The sequence below is a fragment of the Cibotium barometz genome, chromosome 11 (genome assembly GCF_041138505.1).
Source record: "Cibotium barometz isolate CiBa-2024 chromosome 11, ASM4113850v1, whole genome shotgun sequence".
In the NCBI taxonomy this organism is placed as follows: Eukaryota; Viridiplantae; Streptophyta; class Polypodiopsida; order Cyatheales; family Cibotiaceae; genus Cibotium; species Cibotium barometz.
In genome coordinates this window covers 26,687,309-26,700,752 of record NC_141056.1, presented here as the reverse complement: position 1 = coordinate 26,700,752, position 13,444 = coordinate 26,687,309, and the positions used below count along the sequence as shown (strand labels likewise).

Sequence of the window (13,444 nt, the reverse complement as noted above, 5' to 3'; positions counted from 1 at the left end):
GACAGCAAAAATGACTGCACCAAAAAACATCATGTAATATGGCCAGCAAAAATGACTGCATCAAAAAACATCATGTAATATAGCCAGCAAAAGTGACTGCATCACAATCTCTGCCTCTTGGAAGAGGCTGTCATCTCCAAAGCATCATCCTGTGGAGGTAAACAAGGAATCCTCATCCCCTCTGCAAAGAAGCGAACATCCCCGAGCCACTGGCTAACCACAGTCTGCGCACATCGCAAGACTGAAGCCACCCGCTTGATGCCCCAAATCTGCATAGAGGATGGCATCGAGAAGGAGTCCTGTAAACATATAACCACTGGCAAGCAGAAGCAGGACTCGGCATCCAACCACTCTAACGCGCCACAGCAGCGTGGGAACAGAGAAGAGAGCCAGTCGGCGTCAAGACGGGCACCAAGCCAACCCTGCAACTGTGACAAAGTATGGGAGCGAACAAACTGCAACACACTCTCTTCTGACCAAACCTCAGAGCCTCCGAAGGGTAAGACAAAAGAGTGCATCGGACCTGAAGGGCCCCCAACAAACTGCAAACCAGCACTTACTCTCGCTGATGGCTGCAAGACATAGAGTCTGATCAGGAAAGGGCCTAAGCCATGGCCGCTGCATTCTGCACGCGCTGCACCCCAAGCTGGCGGGCTGAAGTCTAGAAATGCACGAGGCACTCTGGAAGGCAGAGGAGGAGGCAGTGGAGGTGGAAGAGGAAGCGAAGGGGGCGGGATGGAGACCGGGGGCGCAGGAAGAGCTAGAGGAGCAGGGGGGGGGGGCATCAACCTGCATGGCAGCCAGCTGGGAAGCCCGAGGCGAAGGCAACCGAGGGGAGGGGGGGGGTCAGAAGACCTGTCGCTGCAGGAGGAGTCTGCTGACCGAGACCTTGAGAAAACTGAGTGCCCTGAACTGAAGAGAGAGCCGGTGAAAGAGGTCTAGCCGCAGGGATTAGCTGAGAAGGCGGAACTGGAGGAACACGCCGCTCCCTCTGCTGGAAACTATGACTGCGCTGAACGGGCCTCCACTCGTCGACTGGAGCAGGAGCGGAAAGGGGTGGTGGACGACTCGAAGAAGGAACATCTGGCTGCATAGGAGTCTTCCCCTTGCGCTCCGGCTGGACAGTGGTAGGACGCTGCTGACGAGGCGACGGGAGAGTGGGACACTGCCTAGCCAGGTGCCCCATCTCATGGCACCGAAGACACTGACCAGGTCGGCCAGTGACGAGGAGACGCTGAGTAAAACGACAAGATCCTCTGCCAGTAACAAGAATAGAGTCCGGAATGGCAGAGGAAGCAAAAAGCTGTACACGAGGAGGACCTGCTGATAAACGGACGGAGCCTGGAACAACAATCCCCAAGTCAGAGGCTAAGGCAATGACAAAATCCTCCTGTACGAACTGACGGGGCAACGAAGGCAGAGAGAGCGTGAGCGGAAAGCGTGGAGCAATCTGCCTGGCCTCGAACTCGTCCTCAGTGAAGGAAGGGTACCAAGGCAAGATATACAAAGCACGCCCCCCAGCTAGGATAGGGACCACTGCGCAAATGGCAGCCACAGAGGCTGCATCGGAGAGTAAGGCCATGAAGATCCCGCGTCCGAGATAGGAGACCTCCAGCACACGACCCTGGTGGGTACCCATAGCAGACTGCAAATGGTCACGCAAGGCAGCACGGGTGATGGAGCGACCTGTGATGCGCCCAACAACTGCTCGTTCCCTGAAAATACGGCTCGAGGAGTCCGCTCCATCCATAACACGGTCGGGAATCACAAACTGGCGAAGAGGTGGTGGAGGAGTCTCCTGGTGGAAACTCAGAACCGGCGAAGACGCCATGCCAGCAGGGGATTCACAGAACGAGTTTGAGCGCACCTACCTTCCCGGCGTAACAAGGACAGCAAGTTGATGGGGTGGTCGTGGAAGTGATGCAGGCCGAGGACCTTCTCCCTTCTGGATGGCGGCGGGTGCTTAGCGGAGAGCTTGCAGGAACGGCTCTGGCGACAAAAAGAGCAGGTCCATTGTGAGATCGGGATGACCACCGATGGCGATGGCGATGGCGCTGGCGATGGCGATGGCAAAGGCGCTGGCGATGGCGATGGCGATGGCGATGGCGATGGCGATGGCGATGGCGATCCTCTCTCTCTCTCTCTCTCTTTTTTTGGCTTTTCTTCTTAATATATTGCAAAGATTATATTAAGCATCCTACATTGTTCAATGCTCCTTGGATTTGAGAATGGAAATTGATTGGTCGTTACCATTCTAGGGTAACCATGTACACCCATCCCCATACCACCACGAGAAATCAAATATAGCTCCTTCCCCATGTTTAAGATGTTCTATGTCTTGCCTTTAATGTGAAAGTGAAAAACATGTTAGTATTGAGTTGCTCACAATTGTCTAGTACATCCATGTAAGCATTATGGCCATAGTTCTTCGATTTTTGTATTTCAAATATGAGTGAATTTATCAAAGCAATTAGAATAGTAGAGGAGCAAATTGGGAATGATGGGCATGGAAGTATATAACATGTATACCTATTTTGGTGCTTTTCTAATTTGAACAAGGGCCTTGTGGTAGTCCCAAATAGCCACTACAAAACTATTCAGCATCATCTTTATTCCCATTAGATATTTGTGTACCTAAAAAGATGTGCAAATCAACTCACTTAGGGACGTAGGGTTTGATGTCAAGCAACTTTGAAATACTATACAAACCATCTCTCAAATCTTAACGCAAGAAGCTTTCAAATATCATTTGAATGGGCTAAAGAGGAAAAGAGCTTGTATTCTTCTTGTTCATTTTGTTGTATTGAGCTACCCATGATAAATGCATTAATTCAAAAACTTTTATATTGAGTGTAAAGTAATGATTACAAGTGAAACCATGCAGATGTAGATGTGCCCTAGACTAGTGTACCACTATGATGGATATGAGATCTAATACGCCAATCCTGGAATAAAGCGCGCCATCAAAATTCCTAGCACTGGTATTGGAAAGAAATTTACTCAAAGTTCTACCAATACTACCTTTCTAGAATCCGTACTGCTTACATCACTTGCTCCGATACTACCTTTTGAGATCCATATTACTCACTCGCACGCAATTGATGACCTTGTAGGGCATTGTGATCGCCAAACAAAAAATTTGCAAGGAAAACTTATAACAATAATTACGACAAATGAAGACATTAGAAAGGAAGAAAAGAGCTAGACAAAAAATAGTAAAAAAAGAACACCCTCCATAGAAGAGCACTTAATAGGTCAAGCACATGAATAATTGCCTATTGTTGACTATTCAGGTTAATGGAAGAAGAATATTAAAGGAGATCCATGTAGTTGAGAACATAATCCCGAAGAAGAGTACCAAAGACTCCACATTAATTATTATTTTTCCTTCCAAAAGTTAGTCCTAAGCAATTCATTCTCACCTTTCAAACTTATACTACTATAATCTTTCATCCATTCACCCTTGAATTTAATTAAATTACACTCTATTCACATCCTTTGCTAAGGGTAATGCGTAAATTTTTCATTTTATATTTTTACAAATAATTCTTATTATTTAATTGTACTCTATTCACATCCTTTACCAAGGGTAATGCACAAATATGTCATTTTATCTTTTAACGGATAATTATTTTTATTTATTTTTAAAAATAATTATTTTTATTTATTTAAAAATGATTTTTATGCTTTTCTTTCTTTAATTTAATCCCAATGTGCAGGGAGTGTAGGTGCACATCGAGAAACCAAAACTTAAATTTAACACATGACATCTCGACTATTAGTATTAAATTATGTTTTCTAACCTCAATAAATATTTTTTATTTAAAAGTGCTCAAATCAAAATATCTTCTCTCACTAGAAATTTACATCCAAAATAAATTCCTCAACTATATTAGGGTAAGGGGAAGAGGGATCTTACACTCTCCCCCACTTGAAGATCCGAAATTTCCTCATCTTGCAAATTGGGGATAATATCTCCTCAACTCTTCCTCTTTCTCCCAATTAGCATCCTCAACCGAGAAAAACTTTCATATGATTAAATATTCTTTTAAGATATTGTTCCTAAGGGGTTTTTCTTTGCTGCCCAAAACTGTTATAGTTCCAATTTCATGACCTTGACCGGGAAAGGTGACGTGCTTGTCATCCAATATATGACTTAGATGTGCAACATACTTCTTCAATAATCTGAAGTGAAAGACATTGTGAATCTTTAAGTATGGAGGGAGAAAAATTTTGTAAGCTTGATCTTTAAGTCTCTTCTTGTAATCACACGTGGTCCATAATATTTGGGTGATAGCTTTTTGTACTTTCCACCTTCGATCGTATATGAAGAAAGACCATATCACCGTCAACAAACTCTCTGATAGTTCAATTTAGATCAGCATAATGCTCTTGAATAGATTTGATATCCTTCTTTATTTTCTTCATTTGATTATCCATTTTGTCTAATATTTGCTTCATCATTTTCACTTTTTTTAATGTGTTGGACCAATATAATTTCTCTGTAAAGTGCCTTAAATGTACTCATCTCTATGCTTCGATAAGAAAATTCTACCAGATGTACATAATTCTTCATCTTCTAGGTTCTCATCCACAAAACGCTCAAAGTATATCTTTGATCACTTGGATATGTCTGGTCATTAGTTTTCGTATGGTAGATAGTTCTAAGATCTAGAGAAGTACCCATAACTTTAAATAATGCAGTCCGAAAGTGGGATGTGAACTTAGCATCTCGATCACATTGACTATTCTTTTAGGTGCAGTCCATGAAGTCTGAATATTTCCTTCAAGAAGGCTTCAGTAACATCAAGAGTATTATATGGCTTTTTCAATGGAATCAGATGAACAACCTTAGTCAAGCGATCTACCCACGATTATATCTTGCATTAATTAAAGGAAAACAAGTAATGAAATCCATACTTATACACTCCCACTTCATCTGCGGGTTATGTAAAGGATTCAAGTTTCCTGACATTTTTTATCCTTTTGGTAGACAAACATGTTGAAGTACATCCTTCTTCACTGCAGACCAAAATAAACTCTTCTTTATAGCCATGAAAGGCTTCACATAGCCAAGGTATCTTGCTATAGGGCTATCACGAAATTCATTTAGAATCCTAATATTTCTATCTGCATAGGAACACACAATCGATATTGAATTACAAACATCCATTGTCTGACTAGAATCCTTGGACTTTCCTTACTTCTTAGGCCATCTTATTGTCCTACTTAAGCAAGGCAAAAATACGGGTGAATAATTTATTTGACCTAATCTTTTCCTTAGTTTCAGTGGGTAAAGGATTTGAAATCACGTTTACCACCACGAGTAAGGAGGCCTTCTTGCTAAGCGCTTTAGATCATCTCTTTTCTTCCCGATGTATACTTGATTTCACAAGCATGTGCATCCATCTTCTTTGCCTCATGTTAAGATCATTCTGAGTGAAAATACATTTTAAGCTCTTATGGTCTATAACTAAGGTGATTTTTTATCTGAGAAGATAAGTGTCACCAAGGCTTCAAGATGTGCACTATTGCAAGCAACTCTAGGTCATGAACATAATAATTCCTTTTACGAGGTCTTAAGTTTCAAGGCTCATAAGCTATGGGGTGTCCTTCCTACATTAGGATTTTGCCAACAGTGAAATCAACGACATTGGTAATGACTTCGAAGGGCTTCCCAAATTCTGGCAAGTTCAGTATAGGATTCATTATAGTAACACGATTTTTAGCTTATCAAACACACTTTGACACATTAAAGAACAATGAAAGGGAACATCCTTCTTAAGAAGTGCCATCAAGGTAGAAATAATCTTCGTATACTCGGGAATAAAGATTCGATACCACCCTGTCAACCCTAAGAATTATGTGACTTCCTTTATTGTCTTTGATTCTAGCCAATCCATTGACAGTTTGCACTTTTGTGGGATCCATTGATATTCCATCTCTTGGCCTATGAACCCTTGATATTTAATTCGATCAATAAAGAAACTAAACTTGCTCTTCTTGGTGAAAAGTTAATGCTTTTTGAGGACTTCCAAGACTTTATCACATGCTTCTCATGATTCATAACATTCTTGGAGAACCAAAATATCATCAAAGCAGACTAAAACAAAATCATCCAGATGCTCTGTAAATATTTCTTACATCAATAAATTAAAGATATCAAGGGTATTTAATAATTAATTTGAATGGCATTATTGTGAACTCATAATGTCCCTATTGGTGTTAAAAGCCATCTTAGGAATATCTTGCTTCTTAATTCTGATCTCATAATATCCTGATTTTAAGTCAATATTTATGAATATCAGGACTCCATACAAATGGTCTAACAACTCATCTATCCTATATTTTTTCTTTATGATAAGTCAATATTCAACCCTCAATAATCAATGCATTATCTGAGAGTTCCATCCGTCTTTGTCTGGAAAAGAATTGGCACATCCTAAGGAGATACATTGGGTCAAACAAAGCGTTGATCCCAAAGTTTCCTCAACTATTCCTTGGGTCCAATTGCTTTTGGAATGGCCATATTATAAGCTCTTTTTGTAGTTGGATGAGCTCCAGTAGGTATCAACCATATCTCATGATCAACTTCACAGGTCAAAGACATTTTAGATAAATCTTCAGGAAATATGCTAGCATACTCACTCAACCATTCTGGTTTCTTTGTATTTGACTCTACCTAGAGGATTGAGCTTGACAATCTAGATTGCTTGTGTCTTCCTAAGTTCCTTCAATAACTTGGATGCCTTTATAAGTTCTAAGGTAGGGGCTCCAATTACTCCAATCCCTTACACCTTGTTTCCATGAAGATACATGAAGGAAATAGTTTCTTTGTGACAATCTAGATTGCTTGTGTCTTCCTACGCTCCTTCAATAACTTGGATGCCTTTATAAGTTGTAGGATAGGGTCTCCAATTACTCCAATCCATTGCACCTTGTCGCATAAAGATACATGAAGAAAATAGTTCCTTTGTGACAATGACTATTAGCTATTTCTACATGAGCCAATCATACCAAGAATCCCATTATATATGCCTAAGGACAAGACTCTAAACTTAAGTTTGGTCAGATTCCCATTCAAGGAGAACTGAATTATATCCGCCTCATGGCACATAAGAACCTTTCCACTTGTATTGGTTTACCCTACATCTAGGTGGCGATTACTAATTTATGCAAGCATCTGGGTGAAATAAAGGAATGAGTTCTTGTGAACGAGCCAAAAGCTTAAAATCTTTACCTTTGAAATTGATCGAGGGACAAAACTACTAGTTTTGTGACCTTGCTGTGCTATATAGCAGCATGAATTATGCCTCTTTCTTCTCTCTTCACGTGAGTTATGGTAATAGCATTAGAATCTATTAACTGGCTAGAGCTTACCTCATCTACTCCAGTTTTGAGGTGGGGGTCCCTGATTTCTCTTGATTGAAGAAATGTGTCAGCAAAACATGCTTGGCCGGGGGAGGCTTGGTGTGGTGGATGTTAGAGAAGCCGGGTTTGATTTCGAGGAGGAAGAGGATGGGGAGGTCAGTCTCTTTCTTGTTGTCCTACACACAAGCTTGAGCTTGGGCTTGCTTCACCACAACACTTACCTCAAGAATATGGCATTAGCAAATAGTTGTGCATGTGCTCAAAAATAGCTTTAGTATAGAGCATGCATAAAGTCTCTCTTTCCTATTCTCTTTCAATCCCTCTGCTCTTTCTCACATGCTTTCCTCTTATCTACTCAATGTATCTCTCTCACACACAAATCAAAGCACTAAGAATGTGCTTACTATGTTGACATCCAAAAAGATGACCTCAGTTTGCGGCTAAACAAGGTCATATAGCCCCAAGATAAAATGTAAAACACCATCATTGTAACATGCTAGAGAAGAAAGGCAATATTGCATGAACATGAGCAATCATTATTTTTAAAAGTTAAGAGAATATCACACTCTTATGATACACACACACACCCTCTTCATTTCTATTCATAAAAGAAGGTAAGCATGGAAACCACAAGTGAGTACATTTAATGGTTTAAAATCTTAAAAGGAAATAGATCTTGTACTCTCTTTGTTGCACAAACCCTTGCTTGCTGTCACAAGAATGTGTACACACTTTCGCGCTTCCATACCCATACACCCATACACATGTATGTACATAAAATAAGGTAAGCATGGAAACCATAAGTGATTGCACTTAACATGGTTAAAACATTGAAAGGAAACAGATCGGTCAATCTCTTTTCACACACACACCCTTCCTTTTACACTCTTCTGTTGCCATAGGAACTTATCAATGCCTTTCCCTTCCTCTCTTAATGACGGTGACAAGAATCTGCTTGCTTATAAAGGGTTAAACCCCACTCTCATGCACTCAAGGGGTGAATCAAGCGCTCTTACTTTTGCATAGCTACTCTTGCTATTTTTCTTCCAGAGTTGACTAGTCATTTAACAATAAGAAAAGAATGCATACGTATTCAAACCCTAAAGGTGCTGCCTAAAGAGAATGTGTGACCCTAATTTTCATGTGGAACATCTTGTTAAACTCTTACCCTCTCTCAACCTCTCTGTCATGGACTAACATCTCATTAAACTCTTACCCTCTCTCAACCTCTCTCTCACATACTAACATGGTACTTTAAAAATTACATGCTATGGTCTTGAGGTAGGACATGGCAAGCTACAACAAGCACAACATGGTACTTTAAAAATTACATGCTATGGTCTTGAGGTAGGACATGGCAAGCTACAACAAGAACAACATGCATTCTAGATCTATTAGATGGGATATATACTACATGATATGGTCTTGAGGTAGGGCATGGCAAGCTACAACAAGAAACATGTATTCTAAATCTATTAGATGGGATATATACATCCAGTCAATAGGATCTCAAAGCAAGCAACATACATTCAGATCAAGACTAGCAAACCCTAGCTTTGGTAATAGGTATTTGAAGAGAAAATTGTAGCGTGGTTTAGAAGTGTAAGGTGTTTGTGGGCATAACTACTCACCACATGAAGCTATGGGCAACTAGCGCGAGAACTAGACAAAGACGTCTAGTCTTGGTGCCCAAGCAGTACTGTGAGCACTTGCCCATGCAAAGATGGAAAACAAGGAATCATTGGGGCATTGCTCTTGCAGAGTAGGGAACATCTTTACATGATCTACAAGATCCTTAGGGAGTATCATTGATGATTACAAGGACTTCTTGTGTGGTTTTCGCTATCTCTGTGATGGTTACACTATCCAACACGTATGCCAAGCTCACAAACAACCGGAGATCTGCTAGCATGTCATTTCCTTATTGACCAGTGTGTATGAAATTTAGGGTTTTACAAGATTAGGGTGGATGTGAATGATTAAGCATCATGATTAGCATTTAAGTTAATGCTAATGATAATGATTACTCACTAGAGTTGAGAGAGAGAGATTGCTAAAAGACACAAAAGAGAATATGCAAAAAGTACTTGTGCATACTTTCAATTAGAAAACCTGCCTTTATATAGGCACCAAACTTAGCACATCACACAACTTGGATACTTATTTGACATTTTCCAACACTCCCCCTCAAATAATGATTCCTAATATAATGGGTGATTTGGATTACAAAGCATACTTTTTGCTTTGGTTTCACCAACTTCGCCATATAAGGAATACTTTACATGTTTGACAAACAAGGAGTAAACATGATAACATAAATACATAAGGAGAAGTAAGGACTAAGACTGGCCAAGACCACACAAGACTTAAAAGGTTCATAAATCTTTGATAAAGTTAGCCTCTTCTTTGAAGGCTTGATTTGAAACTTCTTCATAGTTTTCACACTGTGCTGATGACATCTTCTTCTTGAACAAACGATCTTCTTCTTTAAATTTGAAAGAACCATTATTGGAGTAGACAGTTTGAACTTCACCTTTCTTCTTTGAACAACTTGAGACTTTTTTTTGTTGAAGACTTTAAGTTGTCCACTAATTTGGACTTAGTGGCATCTTCATGGTTTTACATTATCGGCTCAATTTCCACTCGCTCATCTCGCATCAACACACCTTCACCATATAGGTGCATGTTGGTGCTAAGATACTATGAGAAACCTAGTCCTTCGACATGGCAATTGTAGTACACCTTGAACCTAGCCTTAGGCTTTTTGCTTTTGAGATTAAGAAGCCATAATCATGTACCAAACCTTCAACCATAGTGGTTACATGCTAACAGATAACGAAAACATTGATGCTCCACCTAAGCTAAAAACTATAAGTATTTGGAGCTTGAAACTAGGGGACCAAACCAAGGGGCTTTTATAAAAGAAGGCAATAGAGTGATGGAGAAATCTCCAAGGTCAATATTGCACCCTCAATTGCTAAAATTTATGCACTTGATTACTTAATCATTGCTTAATGGAACTATACAAAAAATAAAAGTTTGATTGGTTCTCACTATATCCACTTGATGAAAAGCCTTGCAATTTGTTCTATGGGAAGCTCGAACCATTGCTAAATAACACCTCAAGGGGTTTTAAAGATTTTGTAAAAAAATGTCCAAAATCTGCATTTCTTTGTTTTGCTCCTCCCAGCTACCTATACAGAGCATCAATTGACTTGAAATTTCATGAGGAGGTAGCTTTTATCAATAAGCCATACCTAAAAGGAATTTGTCCAATTGCTTGAGAAATTCATCAATTTTTGATGTGCAAAGGTGCTTGTTTGCTCTGCGTGTTGCATTTAAGATGGGCCATTTTATGTGTAGTTTAGCAATTGAAGGACCTTTCGTTTGAACCAAAAAGTTTATGATTTGGTCCATTGTGTAGAGGGAGAACCAAGCAAATCATTCTTGGTAGGGGTATTTTGGCAAAGGTGAAAGAGGAAAATTGGGATTAGTGAGACCATGGTTCTAATACTATGTAGGAAAATTACGGCTTCATAGGATTAGGATGGATGGTAATGATTAAGCATCATGATTAGGGTTTAGGATAATGCTAATGACAATGATTACTCACAAGAGTTGAGAGAGAGAGAAATCTAGACATGAGAGATTATGAGAAAAGTACTTGTGCATAACTTCAACTTGCCTTTATATAGGCACCAAAAGGTTACAACCAAAATCTCCCATGTGGGATAAACATCTTGATCTAAAATGGTGACCCTTAGAACATCCCACAATTTGATACCTATTTGACATGTTCCAACAACCAGCCAGAGAGGAGGGGATTGGCAGAGTAGGAGAGTCACTAGAGAGGAATGAGCGGTTTTAGAGAGAAGGGGGCTACAATGCAAGAAGAGACATTATCAAGAGCTCGCATGGGTGGAGCTGGCATCAGGAGCTAGCATGCACGTGTTAAAGGGGGGGCACACAGGGGAGGGGAGGGGTTGGCTATGAGGCTTGGGGGGTTTGGGCTACACAAGCGTGAAGCTAGGGGGTGGAGGAATGTTGGCGTCGCAGGGGAATTGCCAGAGCTGGCATGGATGGAGTTGGCATTAGGAGCTAGCATGCACGGGTATCAAAGGGAGGGGAGGGGTTGGGCTATGAGACATGCGGGGTTTGGGCTACGTAGGCATGAGGCTAGGGGGTGGGGGGAATGTTGACATCATAAGGGGAGGTTAGGGTTAGGTGTTTTTTCTTTTGGAATAATACTCATGTTAAAAAAGGGTTATGGAGTGGGCGCAAAGGGGAGGGCCATAGGGGGATTAGGGTTTTTTATAAAATAAAAAATTGGTGCTTATTTATTGTATTAAATAAAAAAAGAGAAAAAAGAAAGAAAAAAGAAAATAAAAGATAAAAAGAAAAAACTTCAAGACAGCTCAACAAGCTGCCTGCCTACAGGAATGCCTAAGGAGGCTTTGGCTATAAACTCCATCAGACCCAAAATAACCCCACTACAGAGCTGCTATTTCCTAAATATCATAGGGTTCTTACCAAGTTTAACACATAACTACAAACTACCACATCTGAAAGGTCTTTTCAGGAGCCTTGAGGCCTATTAAAGTGCTAATCGCATCTCAATAACTTGAAAATAAATGTAAAACATACCCTAGGAGCCTTAGGATCCTGATACAAAGGAAGATACTTGGGAAAACCTGAATAAAAACCCTACCCTAGATGGCAACTTTGGTAATCTGTCCAAGTTGGTGACACTTGCACTTACCTAAGGAAACCTAGCTTCAATGGATCCTTCTAAGGATTTTAAACCCTAGTATGACACTCGCATTTACCAGAAACCCTAGCTTCAATTGGTTATCTCATATGCTTATCACAACACAACCTGCAAATCCCACCTTGAATGGCCTCCGTAACCCAAAACACAGACAAAGTTTCGGTTCGCATTGGACAGCAAGCCGTGCCCTCAATTAATTATACCTAAAACAAACAAATCACATTATAATGACATTAAATGGCATAGCACTACCTTCAATGGCTTCTCTGGGAGTCTTAAACCCTAAAGAAAAACAGGAAGCAGACCATAAAAGAGGAAGAGTCACCTGAGAAAAACCTTCGGCTGCTTGAGGAAAGCGCGCTCCGTCTGCAGCAGAAAAGAGCAAACGGTGAGAGGAAGAGAGGTTGTGTAGATGACAAAAAGAGGAGGGAATCGGACACCGCACCTGTTCCGCCATAGCTGAATGTAGGCAGGCCGCTCAACACACAGCACACGCTTCAGAGAGACGGACGAAGAAGCCTCAGTAGAAGAAACCTTCAAAATGTTAGGGTTCCTCTTTTATACAACATTTTTTATTCCACATTTTTCATCTAAACTTTTTTCTTCCAAAGCATTAGATCTAAACTTTTTTTTTGACCAATAATATTTATTTATATTCTTTTTCTGGCTCTGGTGTATGACAGATATGGAACAGTTAATATAAACTTTTTGGAACAGTTAATATAAACTTTTTTTTGGAACAGCTCTGGTGTATGACAGATTTGGAACAGTTAATATAAACTTTTTTTTCAAACGCATTAGATCTAGTTAAACCTTTTTTCTTTTTTGAGAGGAATTAACACTCCTTGGGCCCTTTATTTATCTCAACCCTTCGCTGCTGCAAAGTGAGAGGGCAAAGTAGGCCAGAATCAAACCATGTCTCTCTGTTATCCATTTGGCATTTCTTCCAAAGTCCTTCCCAATGAAAGCACTTTCTCACGCTATCATATAGGTCTTGAAGAGACCCAAGTGACCTGCCAATTGCATGGAATGCATTTCTTCAAACACCTTTTGCTTGAATGATGAAAGGTACTTAAAGAAATGCATTCCATGCCATTGGCAAGTCAATTGGGTCTCTTCAAGACTTATGATATCGTGAGAAAATGCTTTCATTGGAAAGGACTTTGGAGAGAGACGTGTATGCTTTTGTCTCAAGATGTTTAAAATGCCAAATGGATAAGGATCTTGTATTTTCTCTACCGTTTGAGATACCTCTTCGTCGAGCAAGTACTCCTCTTGTATGTCAATGATCCAATCACTATGCAC

At 40.4% G+C, this 13,444-nt stretch overlaps 1 protein-coding gene across 6 annotated transcripts in view; it reads right to left on the bottom strand.

Annotated features, from left to right (window-relative positions):
• Nucleotides 1–12,734, bottom strand: part of LOC147633976 (uncharacterized) — a 66,938-nt gene extending 54,204 nt beyond the window's left edge. For 3 of the 6 annotated variants that reach the window (XR_015266957.1, XR_015266955.1, XM_086805059.1), the window contains exons 1-2: nt 12,585–12,734; nt 12,465–12,505 (exon numbers count right to left, since the gene is read on the bottom strand). Coding sequence is in view for 1 of the 6 variants with exons in the window: in XM_086805059.1 (XP_086661185.1) it covers nt 12,465–12,505; nt 12,585–12,596 (53 nt within the window). In the remaining 5 variants the exon portion in view is untranslated. Of the gene's footprint in view, nt 1–7,267; nt 8,111–8,140; nt 10,566–11,022; nt 12,343–12,464; nt 12,506–12,584 lie in introns of those variants that run through there. The other 3 variants (XR_015266956.1, XR_015266958.1, XR_015266954.1) reach the window with 3 other exon arrangements.
• Between the last annotated feature and the right edge of the window lie 710 nt (nt 12,735–13,444).